Below are 15,732 nucleotides of genomic sequence, written 5' to 3'. Positions count from 1 at the left end.
GCAGGAATTTCAAAGTAAGATAGCTTATCAAAAGCCATGCTACTGATTCAGAATTTATTAAAAACACCAAAAAAAAATCAGACTATCTTTCCGCAGAATAACACATTTCAGTCAGAAGAGTATTTTCACTGAAATTCTCAGAACTGTGATTGTTTCCAGTGGTGAAGTCTAGTCTTTCATTAAATTTCATGTCATCTAACAAAGTATAATTACAGCTCATTATGCTTTTTCATTTTTGTCATATGTAAATCCCATTTGGACTGAAAAGCATTGAGCCTTGAATTAAGAGCATTTTTCTTGTATAGAGATACTCCCAATACTTTAAAAGAAGCAGTCAGTATAAAGGTTTTTATTCTTGTTCAAAAGACGACATTATCTGCAGAATTGCATTCCAATTTCATACTTAGAATTGACTGAACTGAGACCCAAAAAAGGGTGCCATTTAGCAATTCAGTAACGGATTTCCTGTAGTACTTAATTCTTCTCTCAGACATTCTTGATGTTAAAATACCACGGAATTTCTCAATACTCCAAATATAAAACTGCTCAGAACAATCCTACTGCAAACTTGATGATGGACACAGCAGGATTTATCTGGATTTTATAGCCTAGGACTATTGAACAAAACTATGCAAAATGAACATATACACTTACATTAACTGGGACAACAGTTATGACCTTTATGCTTTACAGTCAGGAAAGCATCTGGGAAGATTAGTGGAAAAATAATTAAAGCACATTTTTGAGAGGGCATACCACTTTTGAAGTACAGGGCTGTGTTCCCTGTCTGCACGAGAACATGGCATAAATTCACATATTCTCACAAGGAATGGGGTTTACAAAACTTAATATATTTCTATGTAGCAGGTTCATTTTCTTGAAACAGCTTGAGGTACTCAGCTTGAAAAAACAAGAGGTTACATTCCTCCAATCTAGCCAGTATCTGCATTCAAAATTTCCAAGATTCAAAATAGGTGGATTCAAGAAGGAAGCGTGCCTACTCACTTCTAATTGCATATTCTAGCAGTTCAGAAATCTCACCACCAGACATCTGGGGCAATATCCTATCATTTTGTGCCACAAACATACTTGAAAGAAAACTAGTCAGAAACCTTGTTCTTTATGAATTATTTTAATGAAACAAACATGAAGTGACAAAAACACAGGTCAAGGAAAATAACATGAAACCAGCCCACCAGCTGCTGACAGAAGGTAAAGAGAGAAGAATAGTTCAGGGTGACTCGAGGGAAAACAAGAAAGCATAGCAAGAGATGCTCATTCTTGCCAATAATGTAAACCAAATCATGTAGTAGTTAAAATGTCATGTCAAGTGCTTAAATAAGGTCTCTACTTTGTTTCTTGACACAGTGAGTCCACAGAAGAGTAGGGAATGGGCTATCCCTGAATTCATGGCAACAGGTCCTATAGCGTATATTCCAAATTTCTCCAAATAACGAAGATAGAGGTGGCTAAAAAGAAAAATAGAGAAAGTGAGGACCCTTCGTTATCCAGCCTGGTTTCAGAAACGGAATGTGTTTGCTAGACCCCATCATCTTTGGCGTAGGTTCCTTTTTCAATGTCTGCGCGAATGCTTTAATCCCATGACTGTGAAGGTTGCAGCAGTCAGTTTCTCATACACTAGAAACATAAGAGCAGCAGTAAGGACTGTCTGCAGGAGCTTTGCTTCAAGGCCTTTGTAGAGTCCCATTAACCCAAAACGCCTAAGGAAAAAAAACAAACAAGAAAACAAGTGTGAATAGCCTTCTCTAAGTAAATCAGTACATTACAAAGAAGAATTAATATCACAAGTTAATTACAACTGTAAGAATCTTAAATTAATTCTTGATCTCGAGTGCCAGCTATGTTTAATAATAGTTTAAAGATAAAATCCTGAACATAGTCGTTTGTGCAAGAAACTTGCTTCTTTTAAAGATGAGAAGTGAATGAATTAGTATCCATATATATCCTTCATACCACTTACTTTACAGATATTCAGGAGAATTTGGGTTTGTGTACTTATTCTGCAATATATTACAATAACCAGGTTTACTCAAATGGCAAGTTTAAGGGAGGCAAAAAGAAACACAAGTCATATCCAGCAACATTTTCAACATATTAGTAATACTCAAGGCTTCTATGTCGTGATAGATTAAAAAAACCCAGAAAGCTCACCTCACTCGCTGTTGAAGAAGGTAAAGAACATTTCTAAGACTGCCTAGTGTTCGGTTCTCCGGGTTCAACCTGTGGCGTCCAAACTGAAAAAAGGAAGAGCATTTTGTTGTACTACTTCCCCATGATGCTAGGCAGAGAACCCAACGCACATGTAAAATCTAGAGAGCCTATCTCAAAGCTCTTTAACATTTTCCAGGTTATACTACCCATCAGTGAAGATCTGAGGCCAAAGCTCACACTACTGTATTTTACACAGCAAGCATTAAAATGGCATGCGCTACCAAATCTGTTTTGGTTTTAAGATGGATTCTAAGGAAGTGTTACACATTGCTGTATTTGCCCTCTTTCAGTTGCTCTGGAGGAAACAGTTTTCAAGATCTCAACAGCATAATTTGAGTCTTACTAGGGATATGATGTTCAAAGCAAGTTCTTTCTGGCTTGCTCAGCTTTCATTTCACAAATATTCAAAGCCTCATATACCTGCAAACCACTATTACGTGGAGATTCATAGGTGAACCCAAAATTTATCTGCCCAGCGATGGTCTTGGAGCAAAATACTTAGATGCAAACTGCTGTGGAAGAATCCAAAATTGTTTGATCCACCTACCTGGCCTAAATAATACTTCTCTTTTACTCGCTGCATTTGCTTATCCCCACACTCTTTTTCAGTAGGCATGATAGCTGCTGCTGTAATTTTGTCCCAGAGATAAACTAGCAATTTCAGCAGAAATTATAAACTAGCAATTTCTAGCATTCATTGATACTCTTATCTGATAGAGGTCAACAGTACTGTCAGCATGCTGTAACTATAAATTACTAATACACAAAGGTTGCCACACTTGTATTTATAACAACACAGCCAAATAGCTTTTGAATCCTGTATTATGCTTCTATGCTAAGAAAGGTGAACTTGAGCAACTGCCTGTGGGTGGGTTTCTCCCAGAACTTACTCAGGCAACTGCTACTTCTTAGGCATAAGAAATTACCACTGACAGTAGGTACAGTATACAATTTGTTCAGAAATTACAAGAAAATGCCAGGATGACATAAGTCCCTCTCCTGTATGTCCTCAGAGATCAGATGGAAACAGCAAAAACAGAATGCTATTGGAAATCTTCCTTTATTAGGCAAATACATGCTCACAATCCATGATCTTCTCATCAGCAACTAACTCATTTGATATTGATATTGATAAATCAATGTTAAGGATTACTGTCAGACTCAGACACACCCCCAAAAACCTGCTAATTAAGTTCCAAGTTACAATGTTAGTCTCTGCCCAGATTACTCATACGTTTCCAAACTGCACCAGGATTAGGTGCTTCCTTCTCCTCTCTTCTGTACCATCTGTCTATTCTTGTACTGCAAAAAAAAAAAGGTTCATCAAGGGAAAAAAAAAGTTAATTTCCCCCTAGGACATCAATACTTCACAGATTACTGCAGATTTCCCAAAGGGACTAGCATTCGCTACACTAGAGAAAAAGAGGTTTGAGTTTTAAGGTGAACTTTTTTACCCAGGATCACTAAGAACAGTAACAGTACTGCTATTTCTTCAGTGGCAAATTTAATTTATCCATTGTTTACGGACAAATAGGCTAAAGAAGCACTTTCACTTCTTAATGAGTAACACCACCACCATGTAGTTTTAATGCCTGAAAAGGAGATAGACACACACCAAATGGTAAGGCTAGCAGCTGTTTACCACTATCAATTACACAGGGTAACTGTCCATTATATGGAAGCAAGAAGAGCACTTTGCCAAGAAGTTGAAAGAAAAGGTGTAGAGACTTCATTACAAAGAACACTAATAACTTTCAAGCAACAGTAAGTTTCTAAAATTTTAAGGTTGAAAAGAAAAAAGTCTTCTACTTTGATGACAGAACTTAACTACGATGGGTAAGTTTTTATGAATTATATCAAGCTTGTATTAGCTTGAGTGTAAATCTGCCAAAATTGTTTCAAACACCCACAACTATACAATGTATACTTCATGCAGAATGTTTTTTCTGAAAATACTAAACTTTTATTCATATTTTTTTTAATATCAGAGTGTGAGTGACAAAAACTTCATCAAAGATAAAAATGCTAGCTTTAGATTAGAAAACACAAAGTAGTGCAAATTTGGAGCAGACAGCACAGGTATCACAGATGCACGTTTCTGCAGTTCTCACCAGATGCGTTCAGGGTTTCTGGCTATTACTTCTTTCACAGAGCAAAGTCACTCCTAATAACTGTAGAACTAGAGATAAGGTCCTTGTATTCCCTCCCCATCATCACAGGGAGAGGATGGACTGGCGCAGAGCAGTAGCCACTTTATTCCACAGTGGGCCACTGTGAGAAGAATCCCACCACCACCAGGACACTGATGGTTAGTAATCCAGCAGAAAGGCAACTCATCACTGCTCAGGCAAGCCAGCAGTGAACTATCTGACTTCAGCTGAGATGAGGAGTAAGCAGCAACCAGTTAGTGCATCAAGCTCACAGCACAACCAGAGCTGCCCATTTTTTAAAGAATGACAGTGTCACCAAGAGACAGAAGACTTTTGTTCAAAGAGCCAAAAGGAGACAGACGAAACATGAAGTAACAGCCACAAAAGTGTAATCATTTCTATAGCAACCATGGAAAAGAACGAGGGTTGAAGCTGTTATATCGATGTAGCCCTGTGAAAGCTGCACTGCTGTGCAAGGCTAAGGCTAAAATAGAGCACTCCAACTTTCCTTCCAGTTCTCCTTCAGACCAGCAGAAAACACAACATGAATTAAAAACAGACTGATGTTGCAACTTATCCAAACAAAGCTGTATTTGCTTAACTGTTTTCCTGTTTCTGTCACTTCAGTAATAGAAGTCTGTGTTATTAGTTTAACTCCTGAGATGTGTGCAGGCTGTTAAAACAGGGTAAGAAATCAAATGAAGGCACCAGCTCAGCTAACCATCAAAAGTTATGAAAACTTCAGAAAAGATGACTGCTGCCAAAACTACAAAGTGGCTGACACATCTACAATGCAGATGCCATTTTGTGCACCATTTAGATAGTCAAGTAGAAAGCTGTGCAGACACAAAAGTTTTATCTAGTGTCTTTTCAGGGCAGCAGCAAACACACAGTAAATATATTCAAGTTCTGTTCGTCTGAAATACAGCATCCAAACTATCTCTTTACAGGCTATTAAAAAAATACATTTAGTCCATTTGAATTAGAGAGAAGAAAAAAACTAAATGAATTACAAAACTTGCATGAAAAATCACTTTTCCCAGATGAACAATTAACAAGAAAAATTTGTTATTAGACGACTCTGAAGTTATATCCTTAACATGGAAGGCTCATATTCAATAATTCAACTAATGATCAAAATTTATACAAGTTTTAGAACATACATAATGGCTTTACCATACAAGCAAGTTAGGGCCTCTCCTTACTTAAGAAAATAGCATTATATATCATGGGGAAATATTTATTAATATTTAACTGTTACAAAAATCATCACAAAACAACTTAGAAATGAAAATATAATATGCTTGCCTATGTACGGCTACATCTTTTTCCCCTGCCCCAGCTTTGTCTTGTTTCAATATTACAACAACATTGGTACGTACTGAAGGTAGCAGCATTACCCAGCATACATATGAATTGCAAGTGAAAATCAATTCAAGTGTCTCCATTACCACTACAACTAGTGTACAAGGCTGGGCAAGTGGTTAAAGATACTATTTATGAGGGAGCTCAGCTTCCCCTGATGAATCACATTCTGGCTACGGACATGGTCAGGCCATCATCCAAACTAAAAAAAACCTCTATGAACAGAATTTTTTATGGATTACCCAACATCATCTGGAAACAAACTGGGTTTAGAGGATTTAATTTTAACTTCCCACTTGACACATTTTCTGTTTATATTCAAAGAGGTAAATCTACATTTTTGTAGTGCCTAAAAGCAGTATGGTGCATCAGGTTCTGTGAGACACTGTACTAACGCACTACGTTGTCAACCCTACCAGCTACTTGAAACAAATGTGCACAAACAATACCACATTCTATCAGAATCCGTCAGTACAGGATCAAAGAAGAGAGGCATCCTTATCAGTGACCTGCATTGTGCAAAAGGAGCTCCCAAAATGATGGGTTCATTAACACAAAGTAAAACAAGCCATATGAACAAGGCTTGCATTACACAGAACAAGTCAGAGGCAGTTACCCTCAAATGAAGTCATTACTTACCCGCAGAATTGACTGCACTGTCTGCAGAGGGTAAGTGAGGGTGGTGGCAACTGCTTTGGCTATTGCACCAATGACGAAAGCATCCAAAGATGTGAGCTGTTCAACAGATAAAGAATATTTTACTTCCACATAGTACCAACACAGCCAGTTACCTGTATGTGTTTGGGGATTCTGTACTGGTATGTGCTACTGGGTTATTTAAGTATCTTTGGCATAAAAGATTTCACGAAGTCTCAGGGTCTTCTAATTTTTAAAAGTTAATTATAGTTCAACCAACTTACTTTCCCACAGCTAAAGTTTATTTGTAACTTCTACCAGCTGACAAGCTTTTGCGTTCCTCACTATAACTAGGTTACTAAAACATAGTGGAGATAAAGCCATACAACTAGACTGATGTAAAGCACTGAGAGCACACAGAAGATAGGGAAGTAACATTTCAACATATCATCAACCAATAAGCATTTCAGCTTTTAAACATTTAAACTAACAAGTCACACAGCACTTGTGAAAAGGTGACAGTGAAAGACTCCTTAAACATCACTCTATAATCCCGAGACACAATCACTATTCTACCAGGTAGAATTTCAGTCTTGATGACACAGGCTAAAAAACTCATCCCCTGTTAGTTAAGAACACCTGCCCATCCTCTCCTCCAAAGCCCACAGTGTTCCAATGCACCAAATACATTGTTATAGCCTAAGCTGATTACAGTGCCTCTCAGTCTGTGTGAATTAATCACTGAAAATAAGTAGGTGCCATATCAAAATACGCTCCAAACTTGCAAAAATATGTTGACTGCAATCAGAAACATGCCCGTCTTTAAAAAGTCAATCTGATATACTTAAAACAATCAGTAAAATATCAAATAGGAAGAAAAACATTGTCCAAAATAAAAATGACCATTGCTAGGGGAAAAAAGTATTTTCTCTCTCCACTGATCATGGAAAAAAACATGTCCTAATTTAAGGTAGAACTAAGTCATTTAAAAGAAACACAAGAAATAAATACTACAATTAGCCAACAGGCAAATAACAATGCAGAGGGAAGCTCAGCTCATCACTCAAAAAGCATATTGTCCATAATGTAACTGGATAGATCCATCTGGCACAAAGAGAGCACTACAGGTGCAAGTGAGATGCTAGCTTGATCTAGAGAAAAAAGAAAAAGAACACAGACTATAAAGGAGGGACAGAAAAGTGATTCTACCTCTATTTAGAGAATCGGGGAGGTATGGTTGCAATGCTATTTTCAATTCTGGTGTCCATCCTTGGAAAAAGGATATTGAAAAACTGAGGGCTTCAGGAGAAAAGTGTTATTAAAATGACAGGGTCCAAAAGAAATCTGTGATACTTCAAAGGCTCAATATACTTGATTTACTGGAGAAAGGCTTAAGGGGTGACTTCAAAACAGTCTGTACATACATACTTATAAAACATATATTAGAATTGAAATCTCTACTTTAAATCAAGACCTGGGAACAAACCTAAACAAATGTGGACAAGAGGTGTCGTTTTATTTTTACAGAAAGAGGAATTCTTCACAGGAATATCTTCCCTAGCGACATGAAAGATGCATGTCTCACTTCATAATCACGATCCTTTTTAAAGATATACTAACTCAAAAAAACCCCTCAAAAATACAAGAACCAAAACCAAACCTACATTTCTGAACTTGCTCAAGTAACACACGTCAAAGAACATGGCCTGGCCTCAAAACATACTCACTTGCAGCTGCTTTTTCAAAAGCTTCCTTTTAAAACCTTCATAAAACATGAACTGTATCGCAGGATTGAAGACCAGCAGCAAAGAGGGGAAAGTACCATTCCATAAAGCTAAGACTCCTTCATCTCGTATTATTTGATGAAAGGCATCTGAGAAGAAAGGTAGGAAAAAAAAGTCATTTAAATTTTGAGTATGGAATTCTGACTCCAGAAGATGAGAGAAGTTACACTTAAACCCTAATATTCAAAGAATAGAAAATCCACTGCAGTCTTTTATGCAACTTTATCTTCCATTACAATCTGGAAGGTAACAGAAAAATAGGGACAAGAGGTTCTTGCTCACATCACCATACATAAACAAAGCTTATGATCTTCACAGACACCCTGCTCTTTTTAGTACAAGCTCAGCATCAACATTAAGGTATTCTAAGCCTTCTTCAAAATTACAACAACATTTATTTAGTTATTTATTTTTAAAAGGAAGACAGCCTGAACATGTGGGTGATTAAGAGATTAAGGTGAGTGAAGTTTAATTTGCAAATTGTCTGTCCAAACTCAGACTCGCAGCTACCACCTCAATGGGTTCACTACTACTCCAGGATTGGTATGATAAGATACCCACCTTTGCAAAAGACATTTTAGTTACAGGTGTGCATACTACAAACTCTTTAATTACCATCAGAAATGGCTAAGTCCAGCTTCCTGTAAAACTCAATGACTGCAAAGTGATAGGGAAGCATAGAGATTCCAGGGTGAAATTGATTACATGAATAAAAGTCTACCAACTCCAGAGTCCTTGATACATTTCATTTAATGAATTTCTCTTAGTTGAAGACAAAAAAACCCAGGTGCTTACCTATTATGCCTTTATAATTGGTAGGTACAATGTCTTCATTTCTAAATTTTGCTCCCTGCAGCTTCAGACGTGTATTCACTACCCAAAGTGGAGTGGTCAATAGGACATTCACTACACCTAATGCAAAACATGGCACAAAGAAAATCAGCCAGAACCAGAAAATTTCAAGTTATCTTATCCCCTTTTACCCCAATCCACACGCTACTGAAACTACTGCTAAGAAGAAGGGAAAAAAATAACACAGCATAAAGGCAAAAGTAAACTGGTAATTTGTAATAAGCTACTTTATGTATCCCCCCCAAAAAAAAGCTCACCTATGAATTAGCTGTCATCAGACTGCATGCAGTGTGAAGACATTTCTGCTACTCCTCCCCAAAATTAAAAAACAAAAAACAAACAAAAAAAACCCACCAAAAAAACCCCCCACCAAACAACAAAACACACCAAATATGAACACTTTGAAGGAATCTGAAGTGAACTTGTTACTTTGGTACATACTTTGGTACACACTACACCACACTGGAGCACAAGCTACTCTACTACTTCAATCCCTACTTTTCCCACGATGATGTGCTCCCTGCCTACTTTCAGAAAGAAACACAGAGGGATAAGGTTAGAAAGATTCTTTTATAAGGAGAAATCAAAACAGATAAATGCATGCAGCTTGGTTACCAGAACAGAGCTCCTACACTGGCAAAAGAATATCTAGTTCTAGACTCACTAAGTACACTTAAGGTGGAAAACACAGGATTCTGCAAATATTTCAATTGAGGCTCACAAATGGCAAGAGATTACACAAAATAACAAACCCCAACAAAGTCTGAAAGTTGAGTATCAGAAAGTAGGATGAGGGAGGAGAAATGGACAAACACACATAAGGCTGCAACAAAGAGGTATTGCAAAGTACAGCTCTAAACTGACAGGGAGAAGGATTAAGTGACATTACTTCTGCAATCACCTGTACAGGTCTTTCCTGTTCAGTAATGATGGAGGCAGTTACTTTGAAGTAACTATGTAAAAATAAAGTTCTGATCTATCTTATTAATATTTCTTCACCACAGACATTAGCAATTGCTTCTACATGGCTTGCTTTGGCAGGAGTCTGAGTGACAGACTGAATTATTCCATTATATTGAGATGGACACAGTCTACCACTACCAAGAACAGTAAATCTGAAAAAGGTGAAACTTTACTACCTATATTGTCCCTGCTTGTTCTCTTTTCCTTTAAGAGGGTTCAGAAAAGAAGGATATAAACATGAAGGATACTGAAATATTGTTATAAGGACTACAATCAGCTCTCAAAAAAGTTTTAAGCAAAATCAAGCTCTAGGAAAGACAAGCCACATTAATCTCTCTTAACCAAAGCCAAGGTGATTACATTATGAAGCAACAGGTTAGAGTACAATATACTTCTAATTTTTTACCCAGACTCAGTTAAAGGAGATAAAACTTTATTTTCCAGACTGGAAAGGTAATCTTTTTTTCAACCTATTTTTCCAATCTGTATTTCCTACCAGTAGGAGGAATCAGAGATGGGTAAGGAGAATTAGTCAACACCCAAGCAGAATTTTTCAATTTACACCAGATATTATTACATTATAAGGATATAAATCACAGACACTGAATAAATCATTTAACTGGCAAGATATTACCCTAAATCCTGTAGCCTTTGTTCCAGAATGGAGTTACAAGAAAGTTTCCCCCAGTGATAAAGTCAGCTTAAGAATTTCTTTCCTTACTTTCCCCCAACTATTCATCCATTCATTGTGCATACATACTTAAAGTACAAGAAACTAGCAAAAGGTAAACACCACCCTCCTACCCCCCAAATAATCCCAGCCCTTTTTGTGTGTTTTCTGGGTTTTTTCACAGATTTTTTTTTTACAATCAGCTTGTTTCAGTGTGGTTGCATGAGCAATTGTTCCTGTAGAATAGTACAGGCAACCACAGGCACACAGTGGTAACTTTCCACAGTGGATTTGCTAGAAAAGCCACTAATGTCATGATCTCTTCAAAGAAGCCACTGTAGCATCCACATGAGAGGAAGGGATGAAAAAGAACATAAAGTTCCCACTGTACTTGCATATATCTAGGGACTTACTGTCAGTTTCAGATGACGATCCAAAAAGAAGTCTGAAAATTGGCACCCAAATCCTTACACTAAAAGCTCTTACTCTAATCAAAAATATTTCAGAACTGGCATGCATCTGGGAAAAAAACCTATCACCTCTCCCTGCCACTTGTCTTCAACATCTAAAAGATAATGCTTAGATACCACAGTAAACAACACACCAGACAGAAACAAAATATTAGACCGAAACAGCACTGTGCCCTGTGCCAGAAATCACAACAGGAACAGTTTCTGCACCTGCTCATGAGATGGGGAGGACAGAGAAGACCAACCAAATAGAGCTGTACAACAAAGCAGATCTACACACAGTGGGAGGCATGAGCACTCAGCGTGACCTCCAGTGGGCTTCATAAAGAAAAACATTAGATAGAATATACTAAAAATACATTTTTGATGAAATTGAGATTTTTAAGTATTACCTGCAACAACACCAAGAACCAAGTCTTTTCCAGTGGTTGAATGCTGACCTTTGACCCAGAGAGCTTTAAGACTGTTAAATGTATAAAAATAAACAAAATTGGAGCAGCAAAGGCTGGAGATGACAGGGAACCATCCTCTGTATGGTGCCAACCTAATGGAGAGGAAAAAGTCATGGTAAGGATCAGCAAAGTACTTACGTGACCTGGTTGACTTTATAAGTTGGTGGAAGGTCCCAGAGATACAACACTGTGTGTTACAATACTAACTAGAAATGTCTTTATCATTAATGGCAACAAATCATACCATACTAAACTCCTGACTGTACCATTTAAAAAAAAAAAAAAGCACTTATATTTACAGTGAGAAGCTTGAGGCTCACTCAGTCCAAGATTACCACTGTATTTGCTCTCTACCAACAGCCAGCAATGAACTACAAACCTAGAGGAGATGAATATGCTTGAAGTAAATATGTTACCTACAGACTGATATAGTCAGTTCAAACCACATACTAAAACATACCAATGAGAATTCTCATCTTTGTTGAGAAACGGAGTTGTTGGTCCAAGACAAAAGATAACACCCCAGTAAAGAGAAGCTCACATCTCCAAGGAAACAAAGCAATGCTTAACATAGCCAGAAAAAAAATAAGACAACTACGCCTTCAATAAAAAATTATTTTTAAAAAGAGTAAGGAAGAAAAAAAAATATGTCTGGATTGTTACATAAAATTTAAAGATGGAAGACTAGTTACTGAAATTAATATACGCCACCAAGGAGATTTTTCCAAAGTATGCAACCTGGGGCATGAGATATTCAGGCGGAAGGAATTTCTAACAAATGCCTTGCAGTAAAGTCCACAGCAAATCAGTCAGATAAGCAAGAAAAAGATATTGCCTATTTAAATTTAACTAGATTAACCACAGAGGAAAAACTGAATATCCCCTTATGATTCACTGCTATCTTATTTTTCAGGTGTTGTGAATAATTGTCGTTGTTTGTGTATCACCTAAATCTATCTTGATTTAAGAATGATTTCACACCAGCTGACTAACAAAGCTCCCTTCTCAGACAGGCCTGATGAGCCTGTAAAAAAGGGACACCTCAACAACTGCCCTACATAGTCAACATGTTCTACAATACATCCAAAAAAAGATAATGACATGTGCCTTCACTGAAGCTGCACAGGACAGGTGGAGAACCGGTATCATGTTAAGAGCATAAGAAATCTCCTCAATGACCAGCAGTAATCATGGAGGCTCTTTAGTATTCATTAAAATATTGGGAATACACAGAATATAAGGGTCCCCAAGAAGGAGATTATAAAAGATGCATTCTCGAAAATGCAGCATCTGTTCTTAAGACATAAATGCTACTTTTTCATCTCAGATGCATCAAGTACTACCCCTCCCATGTAGCTGGGAATACAACACATTATTAAAACTGTTCCTAAAGTTACAGGCTTAGTTAACCATTCAGTTGCAATTACAAATTAACTATCCTGTTAGTCATGAGTAGACTTAAAACAATTTTTGCATCACCTCTCTTCTGTGCTGCCAATAAAAAAAGAGGGAAAAACACCCTCTGGGGATAGTGTTGACTAACTAAGAGTGTTAGTTTGGCTTTGCTTGATTAAGAATTTCTGATTATAATTTCCAAAAGAAAGATCTTACAGCACAAAACATGAAACTATGACAAAAACCATTAGTTTATTTTAATAACTTGTCAGTGCTGGCATCCATAATTCACATACAAATCCTTCTGCAGACAAATGAAACCTAAGTTTGTGTTCCAAACTGCAACCTTGAAAAGAATTCAGTGCACACCAGTTAACACCTCTCATATCCCCTAGAAAAGGATGAAAGTACAGGGAAGAAGCAAAGCCATTTTATAAACTTCTATATAAATTCTATTAGCTAAACCTATTTGCTTTATGTTACACCTAGATGAGAAATGCAGTCTCACAAAAGTGTAATTAATACGAGACAAGACTAAAAACTAATGCAAACAAGATGTTTATGATCTCGTATCACAGATTTTGGACTTGTTGTGGGGTTTTGGACACATCTCTAAAACTAGTATCATTGCTTAGACGGGCCTTGCCAATACCTTTGGAAGAAACACTAGTTACCTCTTGCCAGAATTGCTGATTTTTCTGTTTCACAGGACAAGTAGGATGACTACTTTTGCAGTCTCTGTTTCAATTAACCTTTTATTTTTTCTTTTTCACTTTTTTTTTTAATTGACATTTACTTGACACCCTCATGTAACAAATGTTTTTCCCAGCCAGCTCAGCTCAGACTGTGTGGCAAATAAAGCACAGCACTGCTGAAATTTAACTGCTTTTAGACAGATTTTCAATCTCATCAGCATAAAGAGTCACTCGCTGTTTACTTCCATGTACTTAGGAGGTGAAAAAACTTGCAACTGGGAAACATGTCTCAATTCTCTTCTTGAAAGTGGCTCAGCTGCTAAGAGTTTCGTCTTGGTTATGAGAAATGGACACACCCAAGAATCCAGGCAGACGAAGCTGGTTTGTCAGGTATACGAAGGTATGTTTCTGTACAAACCTGCATTTCTGAGGAGGCACAGCTACCTCCCTAATGGATGCACAGTTACATCACTGAACAGCTCCGTTGTGTAAGGTGCTCAAGAAAGTTAATTCGATTTAGCTAAAGATGAACACATAAGATTATGTAAGTCCTATCACACTTATATGAAGACATTTTAATTCCAAGTAAAAATAGGTCTATATGGGCTAACTATTCCACTTTGACAGCAAATTCAAATTAGTTTTAGAGCTTGCCTACATGAAGACAAGAGGAAAATCAGTGTCTACTCACAGGCCTTCTTCTTTGATTATTTCCAGTAGGACTGCTGGTGTTGTCTTAGACTTCCGCTTCTCATCAACTGGAAAACAGAAGAATCAAACTTTTAGATTGTTCTGATTTTTCACATCCATTTTCAAGTCCTCTTCTTTCCTATTCTGAACGTACCCCAGAAGAGATGTTCCTCATAAAGGATAGACATTCCCTACTTCCAGAACGCATCTCCTTATTTTCATTTGCTAGGTACAGCTACTTCCTTTTTCCATTCTTCCCCAGAGTAGCAGGTTCTGTTGTACACCAGAGTATCTGTAGTTACAAATTCCTAACCTGACAGTTGTGACATGAACTAAAAGGTATGTTCCCCTTAGGTAAGGGACTAGAACTAGGCCTGCCTAACTGCCCTCAAAATTGTACCTTGGACTCCAGACTAGCGCCACTAGTAGAGCAATCTCTTACAATAATTAATCTGCCAACAGCTAAGCCCTAGCACAAGACTCTTTTCCTGCGTTGAAAGCTGCTCAACAGCAATATGGTGCTAATTTCTCAATCACATATTTCTGACAACCTAGCTGACTATCTCCGTCTAGTTCTTAATAATGCTTTAGTCACAGTGCTAAAATGCTTAGTGATTCTGACTTCTGATTGGGAGACAGGGCATTAGAACAAACTCATTTATACCTAGATTGCATTTTTGTAAATATAGGACATTCCTACTCCCAGTTCTAACCCTGAGTTTTCCCTTTAAACGATTCTCAGGAATAACTCTAGACAAGTTTTTCATTATACTGTCCCTGTGTTTTGAAGTGTTCTCAGCAGCCAAAAGCAACAACACAGAAATGTAACCCTTATTATGTGATCCACATCTTTGTTTTTCTTTTTGGTCTTAGATAATAATTTAAAAGCCATGTCTGGCCACACACCACAGAGCCTTTTCAGCTAATTAAAAGGTTGACTAATACTTTCAAGAGGGAGAATCACCTTCAGCTGGAAAAATTATTAGTGATTAAATTGTGTTAGTGTTACGCAAGTAAGATTCCTGTTCATGCAAGATAGGTCCCTTACAATCACCCTGACAAACGCCCAAGCCAAGATGAACAGGAACACCACTGTACAAAGAAACGAGAGTTTGACACTTACCCTGAAGTCTAAGTCTAGCTGTATCCAAAGGAAAAAATACAGTCATTGCAGTCATACTGCCCTGAAAAACAAAATAAACTGGCTATAGAGTTGCTTGTACAGATGCTTACCAGACTATTTGTCTCTTCTCACCCAGAAACCAGTATACTGAATGAGTTTAGAAACTGGATAAATGCCATACATACATAACAATGTCTTTTTGAAGTGTTTTTTGGTCCCACACTTACAAAACAAGTTTTTCCCCTTCTATTAGAT

At 37.3% G+C, this 15,732-nt stretch overlaps 1 protein-coding gene across 1 annotated transcript; it reads right to left on the bottom strand.

Annotated features, from left to right (window-relative positions):
- Nucleotides 1-1,116: 1,116 nt before the first annotated feature.
- Nucleotides 1,117-15,532, bottom strand: SLC25A17 (solute carrier family 25 (mitochondrial carrier; peroxisomal membrane protein, 34kDa), member 17). Its single transcript, XM_010077693.1, has 8 exons — nt 15,478-15,532; nt 14,356-14,422; nt 11,515-11,666; nt 8,963-9,079; nt 8,111-8,256; nt 6,387-6,482; nt 2,173-2,255; nt 1,117-1,721 (listed from the first exon to the last, which is right to left on the bottom strand). Exons 1-8 carry the CDS (start codon nt 15,530-15,532, stop codon nt 1,574-1,576), a joined length of 864 nt encoding a protein of 287 aa, XP_010075995.1. The 3' UTR covers nt 1,117-1,573.
- Between the last annotated feature and the right edge of the window lie 200 nt (nt 15,533-15,732).

The sequence above is a fragment of the Pterocles gutturalis genome, unplaced genomic scaffold (assembly GCF_000699245.1).
Source record: "Pterocles gutturalis isolate BGI_N339 unplaced genomic scaffold, ASM69924v1 scaffold6823, whole genome shotgun sequence".
Taxonomy (NCBI): domain Eukaryota; kingdom Metazoa; phylum Chordata; class Aves; order Pterocliformes; family Pteroclidae; genus Pterocles; species Pterocles gutturalis.
The sequence above is the reverse complement of the archived record's forward strand: the minus strand, read 5'-3'. Positions and strand labels throughout refer to the sequence as shown.

Excerpts from the sequence above, each read along its gene's own strand:
- SLC25A17 (XM_010077693.1), bottom strand. The coding sequence starts at position 15,532 with ATGACTGCAATGACTGTATTTTTTCCTTTGGATACAGCTAGACTTAGA. Across the intron at positions 14,423-15,477 it reads AGCTAGACTTAGACTTCAGG|TTGATGAGAAGCGGAAGTCT; the intron begins GTAAGTGTCAAA and ends TCTGTTTTCCAG. Across the intron at positions 1,722-2,172 it reads CTTCTTCAACAGCGAGTGAG|GCGTTTTGGGTTAATGGGAC; the intron begins GTGAGCTTTCTG and ends TTTTTTCCTTAG.